Source organism: Bubalus bubalis, chromosome 11 (assembly GCF_019923935.1).
Source record: "Bubalus bubalis isolate 160015118507 breed Murrah chromosome 11, NDDB_SH_1, whole genome shotgun sequence".
Taxonomy (NCBI): Eukaryota; Metazoa; Chordata; class Mammalia; order Artiodactyla; family Bovidae; genus Bubalus; species Bubalus bubalis.
The window spans coordinates 98,582,803-98,599,708 of record NC_059167.1 but is presented as its reverse complement, the minus strand read 5'-3'; the positions used below and the strand labels follow the sequence as shown (position 1 = coordinate 98,599,708).

The 16,906-nt window shown below is 38.8% G+C and overlaps 2 protein-coding genes across 6 annotated transcripts in view; both read right to left on the bottom strand.

Annotated features, from left to right (window-relative positions):
• The window catches only part of PGGT1B (protein geranylgeranyltransferase type I subunit beta), a 54,470-nt gene extending 50,549 nt beyond the window's left edge, over positions 1-3,921 (bottom strand). The window contains exon 1 of the mRNA XM_006047270.4: positions 3,754-3,921. Coding sequence (XP_006047332.1) covers positions 3,754-3,893 — 140 coding nt within the window. The 5' untranslated portion in view covers positions 3,894-3,921. The remainder of the gene's footprint in view (positions 1-3,753) is intronic.
• The window catches only part of CCDC112 (coiled-coil domain containing 112), a 63,759-nt gene that overhangs the window by 25,208 nt on the left and 21,645 nt on the right, over positions 1-16,906 (bottom strand). For 3 of the 5 annotated variants that reach the window (XR_006543096.2, XR_003112483.3, XR_006543095.2), the window contains exons 5-11: positions 16,617-16,692; positions 15,858-16,248; positions 12,037-12,447; positions 10,179-10,274; positions 8,864-8,982; positions 8,468-8,635; positions 6,560-6,675 (exon numbers count right to left, since the gene is read on the bottom strand). Coding sequence is in view for 1 of the 5 variants with exons in the window: in XM_025296427.3 (XP_025152212.1) it covers positions 8,605-8,635; positions 8,864-8,982; positions 10,179-10,274; positions 12,037-12,447; positions 15,858-16,248; positions 16,617-16,692 (1,124 nt within the window). In the remaining 4 variants the exon portion in view is untranslated. Of the gene's footprint in view, positions 1-6,559; positions 6,676-6,837; positions 6,860-8,029; positions 8,636-8,863; positions 8,983-10,178; positions 10,275-12,036; positions 12,448-15,857; positions 16,249-16,616; positions 16,693-16,906 lie in introns of those variants that run through there. The other 2 variants (XR_003112484.3, XM_025296427.3) reach the window with 2 other exon arrangements.

The window sequence follows — 16,906 nt, the reverse complement described above, 5'->3', positions numbered from 1 at the left end:
ACATGGCAAAGTCCACACCTACCCCTCCATACTAAATTCTAACCATACCTGCCTAACATTTTGAACCACTATTAAGAGAACTGACTGACGACGCTCTGGTCAACACTCGCCTATCTATCTTTATTGTCTTTGTCGTCCTTTTGCCTATAATCCACCCACTTACATGAAAACTCAACACATTTAATATTTAGCTCCAGGGTTACCTTTTTCCAAGAAGCCTCAGACTAGACTCTTCTCTGAGTCTCTCTTTGGGTGGAATTACACAGGTGCTTCCAGAATGCCCTGTGACGATCACAACCTTTGTGCGAACAAACTCACAGTGGGGCGGCAGGGGTCAGCAGCCTCAGCCTCACCTGGGAGCCTGTTGCAGCCGCAGCACCTTAGACCCCGCCCAGACCTACACCCTGAGAATCTGCATTTTGACAAGACCCCCAGGTGAGTCACATGCACGTTAGAGTTGGGGCGCACTGCTGCAATCATCTGTTTGTACTTTTGTTTCTTCTATTAGGCAAACTGTCTCAAATTTTAGTGGGCATGAGAGCCACCTGGGATGCCTACTATGCTGCTAGACTCCCAAGCCCACAAGAAAGTCCGACGCAGCAGATCTGGGGAGGGGCCTCAGGTATGTGTATTTTTATAAGCACCCCATTATCACTGATTGAGAGTCACACTGTCAGACTGTGATATACTTCAGATAAGGGAGGGAACCAAAGGACAGAGAAGTCTGTAGGTGGCTAAGTGGTGACATCACAGGATACACAGGGGATATGGGGGACACCAGAATAGAAACACTTTGTAAATGTCTTAAAAACAAAACGAATTGTCTAAACCCTTCTAGAAGAGCTGGATCTGTAAAAATAACATAATAGAATATGGTCAATATTTTGCTTCTCAATTTAAAAAGGCCTATTCTAATGCCCACTGCCCAAACACAAATGGCAACAATATCACATAACCAAAAAGCTCTCTAAACCATTCATGAAAAGAAACCTGCTCATTGATAAAGCTCACAATCCAAGGTCTATATTCACCTGAGTTAACTAGTAACTACCACTTTTCAGAAGATAAAAGAAAAACTTTGAGTGAACCTTTTAATTTTCATAAAGCCACTATTAGAAAAATAAAATAAAAATAAAATTATTCTATTGGTCAGGCTAAAAGAGAGAGAGAAATGATTTTGCCAAAATGATGTGTCAGAAAAAAAGAGTCTAAATATCTAGTTCAATAGTAGCCTTCCTAGGAGTCAGCTGCTTCCTATCTATCAGTAAAAAGAAATGAACACAAGAACACCTGAATCGTAGGTTCCGGGGGTCCCCAACCTCTAGGATCTAATGCCTGGTGATGTGAGTTGAAGCTGATATCATAATAGGAATAAACTGCACAATAAATGTAGTGTTCTCGAATCCTGCATCGAATCCCTCCCCACTCCCCTCCGTCCACAGAAAATCATCTTCCACGAACCTGGGTCCCTGGTGCCAAATAGCTCGGGTACTGCTGCTTTACACCATATCCTCATACCCAGACACATGGCAGCCCCTCAATAAATGCTTGTGGAATTTAACTACAATACTAGCTAACAGTTAGGACTTAGTTAACACGCTGTTTTATCTTAAGTAAAAATTTTGTGACTGATCCCCTTTGCTTAAAAAGTTGAAGCTTCTTTCACAAGCATCTTAAAGTCAGTTATGAATCACATACACCACAAAAGGATTTAATGCTGAACTAAGGAGAGTAAAAAGTTTGAATCAAGAAATACTGAAAAACTGCTAAAAAATCACTACAAAAACCAGTATGTGCAGAGTATCTTAAATGTGGTTATTAACTGAGCCATTAAAAAATCCGAAGTGATTAGGTAACAAACATGAAGCATAAAAAGAATATAATTAATACTTCTTTCCTAGCACAGTATATTACATATCTGTTATCTAATACACAATGCCTGGTGTAAATTCTAAGATTATATGGTTATTAAATCAATTGAAGTTAATTGTTTAATCAGATAATTTTTGCTGCTTTACTTATGCTATGAGCAAGATTAGAGTTTACTGCCAACATACATTAGTCTATATGGTTTTGTCCTTACTGAATTTTAAAGAGATCAAACACAGTGGCATTTTGAAAAAGCAACACAGACCTGTGGTAGCTACAAGCAAAGTTCAACTGTTCAACAGTCAAAACAGGATGACATTTTCAATTCAAATGCCTTAAATTCACATAAAATTAACCATCATAAACTGTGATTTACCAGTATATTTCTAAACATCCCAATCAATTGACTGAGTTTTGGAAATGCTAAATTTAATTTAGGTCAAAACATAGGCTCTACTAGTCAATCAATGCACATGGATGGAGAAAGGAATATAAATGATGCTTCACTCCTTCTTTAGCAAAAATCTGCTTATTTTTCAGGGCTAAGCTCAGAATGATCACCGAACAAAATTATGTACTTATTGCCTGCCTTTAGGCCAGATTAGTCAAGGATCTAGTGCAACGCTGTCCAGTAGGACTTTTTGAGATGACGGAAATGTTGAAACACAAAAGCCACAGGCCAATGTGGTGACTGAGCACTTGAAGTGTGGTAGCTACTGCAAACAGAGGAAGTGATTTTTAAATTTTATTTAACTTTAATTCAAATTTAAATTTTCAAATGTGGCTACCAAATTGGATGAAGCAGTCCAGGTGTTATAGAAGTAAACAAGAAAGACAAAAACTGTGCCTTCCTGAAGTCTACAATCCTGTGTGAAAGATATTAAACAAATCAATCAATCAATATATAATTTCAGGTGGTGACTCTTTTGGAAAGGGTGATTGGGGAAAGTCTAAGGAAATCTGGTTTAGGAACCTATTGAAAGCCCTATTGAAACTGCCTGCGTGTCTTGTTCAGCTGTCCTCCAGCACCTATATAATATTTCTTGACCGTGTATGCAGAAGTAATCTATAAAACTTCCCAAACTGACCCAGTCATGAAACGGTCAAACCGTTTAACCCCAGGCTCAGTTAAGAAAACACGGAGAGAGATCAGGGCAAAACCAATCTGCCTTCTCTTCCAAGCCAGTCCAAGGCATCTTTGGAATCTCACTTTGAAATACAGCAATGCAGAGCAAAGATCGCCTCCTCCTCTCGTTCTTCTCATCCCGACTTCTACTCTGAAGGGCTACTTTAGTTTCTTAGCCTCTGCCAGATCACAGTCCTCAGACAACCCTAACTCACAATACTACTGCAAATAAAACTTTAACAGGCTGCTCCAACCAACACTGCACCTTTTACGCCAATCCTTAGACTTATAATCCTGGAAAGTTCTTATCTACGGAAACCTTAGAGGCTCTCTGCCGCTCCTATACATTGAACGCCTTACAGACATTCAATGAAGAGTTAATGACCTTACGGAGGCAAGGGAAGCACTGGAGATTATTAGTTAAAATACGACAACAAATACTCTTTATACTCAGAAGTGAGGCCAAGTGACTCACAGGCTCGCGGAAGCAGCTCAGAGTTGATAGGAAAAAAATGTTTGCGAAGTGAAAAAGGGCGGAACCTGAAGATTCCAAAAGCCCGCGACTTCCAGCTCGTCCCACCCCTCTCGCCTTAGCTCGCGGGAGCAATGGGGACCGCACCACGGCCCGGGAGGCGAGGCAGTACCCAGTGGGCTGCGGCGCAGCCCCCTGCGGGCGCCCCCTAAGCCGCCAAGCTCCGCAGCGCCTTTCAAGGGGCCGGGCCCCGTGTCAGCCCCGCTGACTGCGAGCTACCAATTACCTGCTGGTTTCGAGCGAAGAGTAGCGCTCAGGCAAAACCTGGAGGCAGCGCTGGAAGAACCGCACGTGCCGGTCTCGCAGGAAATCCAACCGCTCTCCCTCTCCGCTCCCCGCCGGCCGCTCATCCTCCGTGGCCGCCATACTGCTACGGAAACGACGTCTGTGACGACCCGGAAGCAGTTGGCGCGGCTCGAAGGAAACCGAGGGGCGACACCTGGGAGGCGGCGTGCGTGGGGAGGGGGCGTGCGTCCGCCCCCACCCCAGCTGGCGATTGAAACTACACGCTGTCAACCGAAGGCCTTACGCGGCAATTTCTCCCTCAGATTTCCCCTTTGGTGGGGCACGATCTTTCCCTTTTGTACTCTAAGCCCAAAGCTTTGGAAACACCTCTTAAACCCTGTAAGATTCAGCCGACAAATCCTTCCAGAACTTTTATCTTCGTTCGATTTTTTGGGAAGAAGTGCAAGGTCAATAGCTTCAAAGTCGTTTTGAAAAAATTAGGGCCCTAAACAACATGAAGATGGTATATACGAAAACCGAAATAGGTCAGTATAGAGTTGCCAACAGATTCATTTTTGGAGGGCCACAGTTTTAAGCTGAATGGAGAAAATCTACAAAACTAATACAGAGATAACTAAATGCTCATTAAATCATTATCGACGCTACACAAGAGATGTTTCTAGTCCTCTAGAATACCAGGAATTGCATGTGCGTGCGCCCGCGCGTGCACACACACACAGCACTGTTGTTTCGCATAAGAGGGTTTGTATCGCGCACACACCACTGCTGATTTGCATACGAGGGTTTGTATCATTTTCTCTTAGGAGACTAGAGGTTTTACTCTTTAAGTCAGTGTGTCATCCAGCATCAATAATGCATCAATTTGCAACAGCAAATAAACGCTAGGTGTTCTCCAAATATGCATATGCTAGAAAATGAAACAGCATAAGCTTTTTTTAAATTTTCTTCAAAAAGAGGGATTTCAGTTGCTTCAGCCATACATTCTTCCCTTTAAAAGTTTATGAGGTAGTCTTAGGGGAAAATACCCACGCAAGGATCCGGTCTGATCTTTGCTCTGCATTGCTGTATTTCAAAGTGAGATTCCAAAGATGCCTTGGACTGGCTTGGAAGAGAAGGCAGATTGGTTTTGCCCTGATCTCTTTCCGTGTTTTCTTAACTGAGCCTGGGGTTAAACGGTTTGACCGTTTCATGACTGGGTCAGTTTGGGAAGTTTTATAGATTTTTACAGTCAGCTAATACAAGTTTACTAAAAAGCCTCTTGATGACAGTGAAAGTGGAGAGTGAAAAAGTTGGCTTAAAGCTCAACATTCAGAGAACGAAGATCATGGCATCCGGTCCCATCACTTCATGGGAAATAGATGGGGAAACAGTGGAAACAGTGTCAGACTTTATTTTTCTGGGCTCCAAAATCACTGCAGATAGTAACTGCAGCCATGAAATTAAAAGACGCTTACTCCTTGGAAGGAAAGTTATGACCAACCTAGACAGCATATTCAAAACCAGAGACATTACTTTGCCAACAAAGTTTCGTCTAGTCAAGGCTATGGTTTTTCCTGTGGTCATGTATGGATGTGAAAGTTGGACTGTGAAGAAGGCTGAGCGCCAAAGAATTGATGTCTTTGAACTGTGGTGTTGGAGAAGACTCTTGAGAGTCCCTTGGACTGCAAGGAGATCCAACCAGTCCATTCTGAAGGAGATCAGCCCTGGCATTTCTTTGGAAGGAATGATGCTAAAGCTGAAACTCCAGTACTTTGGCCACCTCATGTGAAGAGTTGACTCATTGGAAAAGACTCTGATGCTGGGAGGGATTGGGGGCAAGAGAAGGAGGGGACGACAGAGGATGAGATGGCTGGATGGCATCACTGACTCGATGGATGTGAGTCTCAGTGAACTCTGGGAGATGGACAGGGAGGCCTGGTGTGCTGCGATTCATGGGGTCGCAAAGAGTTGGACACGGCTGAGCAATTGATCTAATCTGAATACCAGTTTGGGCATAATTTTGTTAGCCTTCTTAGAAAATGTATTTCTTAAAAAGCATACCATGTGGGCTGGAGTTTTCACCAATCCAAAGCACCCTGAATAATGTTACATACTAGTAACTAATTATTCCAGGTATTCCTACATGTCTTTAACAAATACTGCATTAACAAACTGCCAGGTATGGGCAGAGGGCTGTCCTTGGTGCTTCTGTACAAACATGGAGGCCAAGAGTCATTGTCCATAGGTATGTCCAGTCTAGAGGAGTTTTCATTCCATGATTACAATGAAGATTTTTCTCACTTGCACAGATACACCACCAAATGGCTGAAGCTATTCAAAGCTCAGACAGAAAGACAATCTATTCAACCTGGCTCTTAGCAGGAAGCCAAATATTTCATCTGATTCTCAGCTCAAGAACCACTAATATGATCCAAATGGAGAAAATATTTCTATGGTGGACTCACTGAGAGAGAATATACTTCCTAGGCAAGTAATCACCCACCTTTTCATGGATGATTCTGACCATACAAGAATTCTGACATACATATGACAGAATCTAACCCTTCACATAGAATGTCTCTGCACATTATTAGCTAAAAAATGTAGACCACAAGTCTTCAAAGTATAGGAATCACAGAGTATCTATAAAACTGAATATTATTTAGCTATTAAATGATAATGTTTGAATTATATAGAAACAGAAAAATTGTACGTGCTGTAATGCTAAGTGATAATAGTATAGTATCTAAAATGTACTCTAAGAATAGCTATTTAAAATATGTAGGTATATTTTCAGAAGAAGTTACCTTTAGAGTAGTAGAACTGTGGGTGCTTTATAACATTTTTCCTTTAGTGTTTTTTCCTCAATTTCTTAATCCAGTGTAAGCCATGTTTATCTGACCTCTTTTCCACGAGCCTGTAACTGAAGACATTATGTTTACTCTGCATCCTTTATACAAAGGATCCATATGATAAATTCCTTATTTGTTTCAGATACAACTAGAAGGACAAGTTTCTTCAAAATACTATAAACAAAATTAAGCAAAAACTGTAAGAATCACCTCACCCAATACAATAGGCTTACCTTAAATGCGGGAAACAGAAAGCTGTATTTGTGTACAACAAAAAAGCAACATGTTAGAAAGCAATGCATAAGAAACCTTTACTTTGCTCTATCTTGTTGTTATTCAATTGTGTTTTTAAATTCTCTTGTCCTGTTCTTTGTATTTTATTTCTAAGCCACCTCAAATCATTTTAAAAAGTTAAGGAGAACAAGTGCAACAAATAAAATGGGCATTCCTGAGTAACAGTGTTTTATATTAATTCTCTCTTTTTGCACCAAGAATTGTATAAATAGAATTCAGTTTCCAAAATCTGGAAGCCATCTACTTTGAATATTAATTGTGAAATAAGAAAAGGTTTTAAACACTACTCCTAGTAAATTTGTATCTAAATCATTTGACCTAAATGATCAAATTATAATTGACATACTCTGAGATAAAAGTTATAAGAAATGAAGTTTCTTATATTTATCATGTATGTGATGCACTTCCTGTAAGGTGGGAACTACTTAAAGTTAGGAACTAAGATTTAAAAAAATTTTTTCATAAAATTGAGTCGAATGAAGTTTAATTGTGTTTTCATTTATAAAAGTTTGGAAATTTTAAAACTGACTCTTTTGACCAAACGTATTAGTCTAGCAATTTAAAAAAATTTAAATACTACTAAGAAATATCATAGTCCTTTAAAGTCAAGCTTTTCCGATGCTGTTAAAAACAAAACTTTCATATCTTGAGGCAAACAAAGCACCAAAGAAAACTGCATCAGCCGAGAAGATGTGAAGGACGCAGGTTTATAAACGTGTGGGCCCAGGAAGAAGATGTGAAAGACACAGGTTTATAAACATGTGGGCCCAGGAAGAAGATGTGAAGGACACAGGTTTATAAATGTGTGGGGCCGAGGAAGAAGATGTGAAGGACACAGGTTTATAAATGTGTGGGCCCAGGAAGAAGATGTGAAGGACACAGGTTTATAAACGTGTGGGCCCAGGAAGAAGATGTGAAAGACACAGGTTTATAAACATGTGGGCCCAGGAAGAAGATGTGAAGGACACAGGTTTATAAATGTGTGGGGCCCAGGAAGAAGATGTGAAAGACACAGGTTTATAAACGTGTGGGCCCAGGAAGAAGATGTGGGCCCAGGAAGGCTGAACGGAGACGTGGAACAGCTGAAGGAGACCAGTAAGATTGTATATCAATAATGCAAATAACAGAATATATAGGAGGTGAGAGGTGTATTTTTAAAATAAATATTTTCCTTATAAAACAAAGCATGCTTCAAACAAATACAAAATATTTGTTACACAAAAATGTAGTAACTGACAAATTACCAATCTGTTAAACTTAGAAAAAGTTCTAACTTATTTCATAACTCAAAAGAAAAAACTTAAAATTTTTGTTACTCAAGTTAATTTAGTTCCAAGTTATAAATGGTACAAAATCTTGGTTTAAAAATGTCACTCTATGATTGTCTCAATTTATTTTGCCATGCCATGACAAAAAAAAATCTTTCAAATGTTTTAAGTATTTAAATAAAATACTGTTTCTAACATAAACTTATTCAAAGAACTTTTACATCAGTAGGCCAACATGTATTAATTACCCTCTTAGTATAAACAAGAAATACTAATGACAATGCGTTGTAGAACTTAATACCTGCCAGTTCACATGCAACACAATAATCAATCTGAAGAGGCTAATAAAATTTTAAGGACATGGTCATTCTCTCCTCCTGTAACTCCATATGCTAACATTCTCATCAACTGAATGACAATTTCATGATCCCATATTTTCTAAACTCCTTGTCTCCAGGTTGGAATAGCCCTAAGGAGAAGAAGAAAAGAGTATAAATATATAGGGTATTTTTTTAAAGTCTTGATTAAATGTTAACTTTTAAAAAGTATATAGATGTGTTTTATCTATACACTCTTTAAAAAGTTTATAATAAACTATTTATTATAAAATATATATAAATTACATAAAATATATACAGTTCATATACAGTTTATTAGATTATTATAGAGTGAACACCCATTCTAACTCCTTCTTTACCTATGTGGGATATGTAGAAGTGGCCCAGAGCCTGTTGGTCCTATCTTTTTGGTCCGTTCTTCCCAACCTTTGGTAGGTTTGTAAAGTCTAGAGGGATCTCTACTAACATTGTTTTCAACCTGTAATCGGAAGTAAAATGAGTGTCAGTTAATTTAAACGAACTATTCAGTTTGTACTTGTAAGATCTTTAGTAACAGAAAGCAGGTTTAAGAAAAATATTTGATATTCCCTAGACAGAAATACAACTGTTAATAACCTCTTCAGTAAACTTCTAATTGTGCTCATACAGCTAAAATAAAATTTGGATTACATCAATCTACTAATAAAATGTTAATTTATTTTTTCTAGTTACTTTATTCTATTTTGCTGTTGTATTTTTTTGTATTTCTCTCATGAGGGAAATCGGAGAAGGCACTGGCACCCCACTCCAGTACTCTTGCTTGGAAAATCCCATGGATGGAGGAGCCTGGTAGGCTGCAGTCCATGGGGTTGCTACGGACACGACTGAGCAACTTCACTTTCACTTTTCACTTTCATGCATTGGAGAAGGAAATGGCAACCCACTCCAGTGTTCTTGCCTGGAGAATCCCAGGGACGGGGGAGCCTGGTGGGCTGCTGTCTATGGGGTCGCACAGAGTCAGACACGACTGAAGTGACTTAGCAGCAGCAGCAGCAGCATGAGGAAAATGTAACACAGCAAACTATGACAGACAATAAATTTAAGATAAATAACCACCAGTAAGTAGTCCTTTGTTTCACCTGTGAGAGTCACTAGTATCTTTATCACCAATGAAATTAAACAATGCTCATAGCTGCTATAGATCTAAAGTACAGGCTCATATAGGAAAAATGGGGGCTTCTCTGGTGGCTCAGACAATAAAGTATCCACCTGCAATGCAGAAGACCTGGGTTCGATCTCTGGGTTGGGAAGATCCCCTGGAGAAGGGAAAGGCTATCTACTCCAGTATTCTTGCCTGGAGAATTCCATGAACAAAGGGGCCTTGTGGGCCACAGCCCATGAGGTCGCAAAGAGTTATACATAAATGAGCAATTAACACTTTCACTTTTTTTTCACATAGGAAGAATGAAGAAAAGAATGAAGAGCAGGAAGAAAGAAGGAATTTAGGGTAAAAGAAAACGAGGTGCTTATAATGTGAAATGGTAGAATTAAAACAGTTGCTTTGTAATTTGTAAATAAATAAGTATGAAATAAAGGAGATGGAGATAAAAGAGAATTGGATTTTACGTTTGGAGCCTTACAAATAAAAGAAGTATGATAATAACAATGAAAATAATTAATCTCAGTGTACAGTACCTTTTCTTTTAATTTTGCCAGTTTTCTTTGTTTTTCTGCCTTCTCATCTTCCTTTAATTGTCTATTCAGAATTTTCAATTCAAGTTTATGTAAATCCTAAAAGACATATACCAACAAAAAAGATAACATTAAGAAGTAAAATTAACTAGAATTTATTTCAAAGTTTAGTTGCTTGCATATAAAATTAAATTACCTTAAACAGCGATATACCTTTAATATCAACTCTTCCCAAAAAAAGAAAACCTAAGAGCTTTATTTTCTCTGAATATCAGCGTAACACATGCACATCCTTTCTGAATCACTTTCTTTCAACTGTTTCTTTTCTTTTTTTTTTTTTATTTTTAAACTTTACAAAATTGTATTAGTTTTGCCAAATATCAAAATGAATCCGCCACAGGTATACATGTGTTCCCCATCCTGAACCCTCCTCCCTCCTCCCTCCCCATACCATCCCTCTGGGTCGTCCCAGCGCACTAGCCCCAAGCATCCAGTATCGTGCATCGAACCTGGACTGGCAACTCATTTCATACATGATATTTTACATGTTTCAATGCCATTCTCCCAAATCTTCCCACCCTCTCCCTCTCCCACAGAGTCCATAAGACTGTTCTATACATCAGTGTCTCTTTTGCTGTCTCAACTGTTTCTTGTTCTATTTTATGGGTCAATCTAAAACTTCCTTTCTTTTAATGGGTAAAATTTTCAGTTATCAATACAGAGATATCTGGTTTTAGATCTCTTGCATTATACTTTCTGTGCAATACAAGGTTTTCTTTTTTTCTAAGTCTTTTATTATATGACTTGCTTGCCTTTTTGCGGAATGGATCTTTGGTTGTTTAGGGAGATTTTTATTTTTATATATGAGCCAAAAGAAATACCATTAGTAATGTGTTATTTTTTATTATTTTCTTTGTACTTCCCTTATGTTTTGCTTTATAAGTGTTGCCTATATTTGCACATATATTTTGATGCAATTCATAAGTTATCTCTCACTTGTACTCTTTTTCATTTTAAAGTACCCTTCCTTGTCTTTTTTAAAATAATTGGACTGAATTCTGCCCTATCTGATGAGACTGCAACTTCTTTCTTTGATTAGGATTTTTCTTGTATACATTTGTTTAAAATCACTATAACCCTACCTCTCAGCAATAACCTTGATTCCTTTAAGTATATACTGAGTATAATGTGCTAGACCCTGGGGTAAAGCATGAACAAAAAGGACAAAACCTCTGCCTTCATGGAGCTTACACTATGGTAGGAAGCTGGACAGTGACCAAGGAAGCAAGTCACCTACAGGGAAAACCCAGCCAGTGTGGGAGAGCAGACGAGACCTTCATGGCCTGGACTGTGGCTGCCTTTCCAGTCTCGTCTCCTGCTGGCTTCCGTCTCCCCCTTGATACTGGCTTCCGTCTCTCCCTAAGAATACTGAAGTGTTTACAGTTTCCCCCATAAGCTACTGTTTCGTTCCTCCAAGCTGCCCATTCACGCTGTTCCCTCTGCTAGGAAGGAGCTCTCTTTCTTTCCCTTTCTTCTCTCAGGACTCAAGTATCGCCTTCTGCCCCACGCAGCTGTGTGAGCTTCCCTCGGTGCACTCCACCTCCCCAAGCTGTCTGTCCGCACCCCAAGCGCCACACTGTTTACCGTATCACAGCGAAGTCCCCTATTTGCACACCACTCATTCCCACTAGACTATAACCTACTAGAAAGCAGGGAGCACAGCCTACTTATTTTGGTGTACTAATGCTAGGTCCAGGCCAGATACGTAAGAAGCATTCAATTAATTTTTGCTGAATTGAGCCTGGAAGTAATACCTCCATGTGTATCACTGAAAAATTATTCAGGAAATGTATTTACTCACTCTTTCTTGAAACCTGGAAATTTCATCAGCAGCAGTTTTCCTTTTTTCTGCCTTTTCTGTCTTTTCCCGTATCTCCTTTTCAAGTCTCAAAAATTCTTCCTGTTCTTTCTTCTGTTGGGTGTAAGTCTCCAGCAGCAATTTCAGTTTACACTGGCGCTGACGCTCTCTCTGCTGTTTTTTCTCTTTCTCTTCCTCCTCTTTTAACTGGGAGGCGTTTTTCATTGACATTTCTATACTTCTCTGTTTTTTCCAAGCTTCAATGGCCAATTTTTGCTTCTTTCTTTGTTCTTCTTTTTGTTTTTGATTATCTTCCTGTTTATTATGAGAAAGTACTTGTATGCTGTCTTTTTCCTTTAATTTGAAAATTTCCTCCTTTTTTTGCTGCTTTTTGGTTTTCCAATGCTGAATAGACTATGTGGTTAAAAAACAACAATAGCAAGAAAAAAAAATTTTAATAACCAAAAGCATTTTATTTTTTATTTTATTTTAATTTGGCTGCACCATGAAGCATGTGGCATCTTAGTTCCCCAACCAGTGACCGAACCTGGGCCTCGACAGTGAAAGCACCAAGTCTTCACCACTGGATTGCCAGGGAATTCCCGCCAAAAGCATTTTAAAATACAACCTCAAATCCGTATCTCTTTCTACATAGTGACTGCGGTATGCTTGTTGCTTAGATTTGAAAAGTGGTTTTTTAAACCAATGCAACTTTTTTCTACTTCTCTTTGTAAAAAATTTAATGTATCTTTTAAAACACTAAATAATGGCTATTCCATTGGCCTTTCTCTTCCTCTTTGAATCACCAGGTACACAAGGACTACACCTCATGAAGTCTCCTCATCCCCTTTACCTCCTTCCTTGATGTTCAGGGGAAACAGTCCTTTCCTCTGATCATTTCACTTCTGCTTCCAAATTCTCTTTCTAGGCTTATAATCCTTTCTCAGTGACCCATCTCTGGTCAAATTCAGAAAAGGAGTTAAAAGTGAGGTAGGTGAGGATATGTGCTCTGAAGCCAGGTATCTGGGACCAAATCCTGGCTTTGCCATTTACTGGATGTAACCTTGGATGAGTCGCATGTGTCTGTCCTCATTTTGCTCATCTGTAAGTGGTAGGTAGCATTTCTCAAAGAGGGTTGTTCTGAAGTTTAAATGAGTCAGTGCCTGGCACATAGTGCTTCAAAAGTGTAAAAAAAAAAAAAGGAAAATAGCTTCATATCTTTATATGTGGGTATGTAAAGATTTAAAATTCTAGAGGCCTTTTCTATGCCATAAAGGAAACTGAATTACTTTCCCCTGAAGTTCCTCATGGTATATCATCCATTTTCATGAAATACATCCTTCTGCTGTGTGTACTATAAGCAAGACAATGTGAATAGGACCCACAGGTGATTAAACAATACCAGATGCCATCTACTCCAGTGCTACTCAAAGTACCAGTCCACAACAATATCAGGAATTCAAGCCGGAAGGTAAATCAATGTACTGCTTCTTTCAACGAGGAAGTTTTCTATGAAAAAACAGTCACTTGAACTAAATAGCATGCTTACTGGGTAGCTGATTCTTGTATAATCACAATAACACATTGAAGACCAGAAACAGTTTGCAAACTAACATCCAACCCATGGACCAAGTTTGACCAGCACCGCTCTAGGTGAGATAAGACATGCGCATAAATACTAGAACATATTTTAGAACATGCCATCGCATATCACACAAGACATATAAACAAGTGCTAGTGAAATTCTGAGGGGTGAGTAGGCAAAAGAAAGCAGCACATGATTTGGGCAGATGTAGATAAGTTAGCAGTGGAGGGTGGAAGAAAGAAGGAGGTTCCAGAAAGTGAGAACAAGATAAGCAAGAGGACGTGGACCAGAAAGTTCATGGAACATCTGAAAAGAAGTATGTTCATTTAGGCAAAACATACGATATATTAAAGGAAGTGGGAGATAAGAATGGTAAATTTTCTACTCAACCTTCTCAGCTCAACAGATTTAAAATGCATTTCTGGACTTGCCTGGCCACCCAGTGGTTAAGACTCCATGCTTTAATCACAGGGGGCATGGGTTTGATCCCAGCTCAGGGAACTTATAATATCCTGCATGCCGCAGGGTGCAGCCAAAAAAACCCCAAAACACAAAACTGCATTCCTGATGCTATACTCCCAAACTTCCCACTTCTCCTCGAACATGTCCTGCTTCCGTAAATGACATCTCCTCTTTCACACTCTTTCCTATATCACCCTGACATTCAATCAGTCATCAGGGATCAGGAAACACAGTGGCTGGGAACAAGAAGGGAAAGCCAGAATCTAGGTGGTTTACCTTTATTACAAGAAGCACAGTTAAGGAACACTGTCTGTTCCTTTACCCTAGACAGGTGGTTCTGAAACTTGAGCTTGTTAACAGAATAACCTAGAGGCTTTATTTAAACTCAGATTTTGGGGCCCCACCCCCTGACTTCAGACTAGGTCTGGGATTGGACCCTGCTAAATTCTAACAAGTTCCCAGGTGATGCTGACTTTGCTGGTCCTCAGACCACTTTGCTGGCCCCTGGAAAAAAATCTCAAATAATTCTTGTGTGTGAAATCACTCAGTCACGTCCAACTCTTTGTGACCCCATGGACTGTAGCCTACCAGGTTCTTCCGTCCATGGGATTTTCCAGGCAAGAATACTGGACTGGGTAGCCACTTCCTTCTCCAGGAGATCTTCCCAACCTAGGGATTGAACCCGGGTCTCCCGCATTGTAGGCAGACGCTTTACCGTCTGAGCCACCAGGGAAGTCCAAATAATTCTTATTAGATTGTTATTTTGAGTCTTTAAAAATGACTTATGTTTCAAAATGTTTTCTTCAAGTTTTAAGTGTCGACCTTATGAACATTCAACTTATTTTGGAGAGAAACAATAGCAACAACAAACCACCAGCTATTTCCTCTAATACTTTAAATGTAGAATCAAGTATTTCTTTAATGCTCCTTTTTGGGTATGTTGCCTGCTGAACCATCATACCTTTCTTGTCAAACCAAATCGAATTAAAGTTTATTGTGTTCAAGTCTACCAAAAAAAGCCTATGGTTCTTGACCAAGGGCAATTTCTACCCTCCAGAGGACGTCTGGTAATGCCTGGAGATATTTTGATCATCACATTTAAGGTGGTGCTACCAGCATCTACTGGGTGGAGGTCAAGGACGCTGCTCACCGCCCTACAGCGCACCGGACAGCCCTCACAGTGAAGAACTATCCAGTCCGAACAGTCACCAATGCCAGCGAGGAATCCTAATCTAAACCAGGGCCACAATAATATTTTTGTAAAAATGGGACCTTTTAGGTATTTGCTACAATTAAGAGTTACTCTACTCTGGGGTCGCCAAAACTTTGAGTCTTTTAAAATAAGTAGTGCAACTAAAGTTCCAAAACTATTTAGAAACTTTTGAGTCAAACAATTTTTTTTTCCTACTGCCCTCTTTATTTTCTGTTGAAAATAATGTAGACTTCACTAGTAAGATGACTTATCAAAAGCCTGGTTAAATCTGAATTTCCCATTTCCAGTGCACACAGGATGTTACCATTGTCAGATGTTTTCTGACTCATTGTATTATTTCTTAGAGTAGATTATGCTGGGTGTTGAGTATGTCAACTATAGTTCCACTAAAATGACTTAACTTCTCAATACCTCAGTTTCACCTGCTTTGAGACGGGGGAAAACTGTTAACATATCTCATAGGCTTGCACTAAAGTTAATAATATATGTTAAAAAGTGTAGCACAGTCCTAGTCCTAGAACACAGAAATATACAGTAAATAATAGCTATTACAATTCTTATTACCTCTTTTTTTCTTTCTTCCAGGGCCAGAAATTTTTGATACCATTTCTCATGCTGTTGAACTTCATCCTGCGTTCTTCCGGGAAGGTGCTCCAGAACTTCTCCCATGAACGCTGGCTTCCCTTTATGCTTGCTTCTCATCTTCACAAAGTTCTGGTGGTCATAATCATCCCAGCCCCCCTGGCGCCCTCCCGTCTGCTGAAGGAACGTTTCAAACTCTACCACTTCTTCTGGAAGAGCACTTGGTGTGACTTTGTCCACAGGAACTTTGCTCGATGCTGCTCTGAAAGCCTTCTCTGTTTCTGAATTACCCAAAGCCCATGTGTCAATTTTTCTTGATATGGCATTCAACTCATTATTAGTTGTTTTCTCTTCTTTAATAAGCTCTTCATATCTAAAATTTTAAAAATAAAAGTTTGAAAAATAAGATACAAACCAATCCATATTAGCCCTTTGTTTTCCTTCAAATTTTATTATTCCCAACTCTTGATATCTTCTCCACTTCACATTATTAACATTTATAAATCTAAGCCTTCAAAGAGTTTCCTCAGAGGAAAAAACAGTCTTCCAAACTCTTATTTGAAAATTCACTTTAAACATGAAAAGCAGTCTAAAACCTAAAGCAAAAGAGAAGTATTATGCTGCTTTTGTGTAAGACTAGTATTAAATTTGTAACAATAAAATAGTTTACATACAACTACCTAAAAAGTTATTGAAAAATAAAGGTAAATAATTTTAAATTAAAATGTGTTTAAAACATACATCAACCTCTGCTCTTCCTTAAAAGTGTTAATTGCATTTTCAATTTCCTCCATCATTTCTCTGAGCTTTTCAACAACTGTAAAAAAAAAAAAAGGAAAAATTATGCCATATTTTATTATGACTAAGAATTAAAAATTAGGAAGAAAATTAGAATGTTCTCTTAATTAAAAAACATTTCTCAGCCTAAAGGATAAGAAAAAAATGTACTTTTAAAAAGTAAATTTTTATGATTGCAATTTTTTTATCACAGATTTTTTCCTAAGCATACATACCTTACATATTATTTTTTT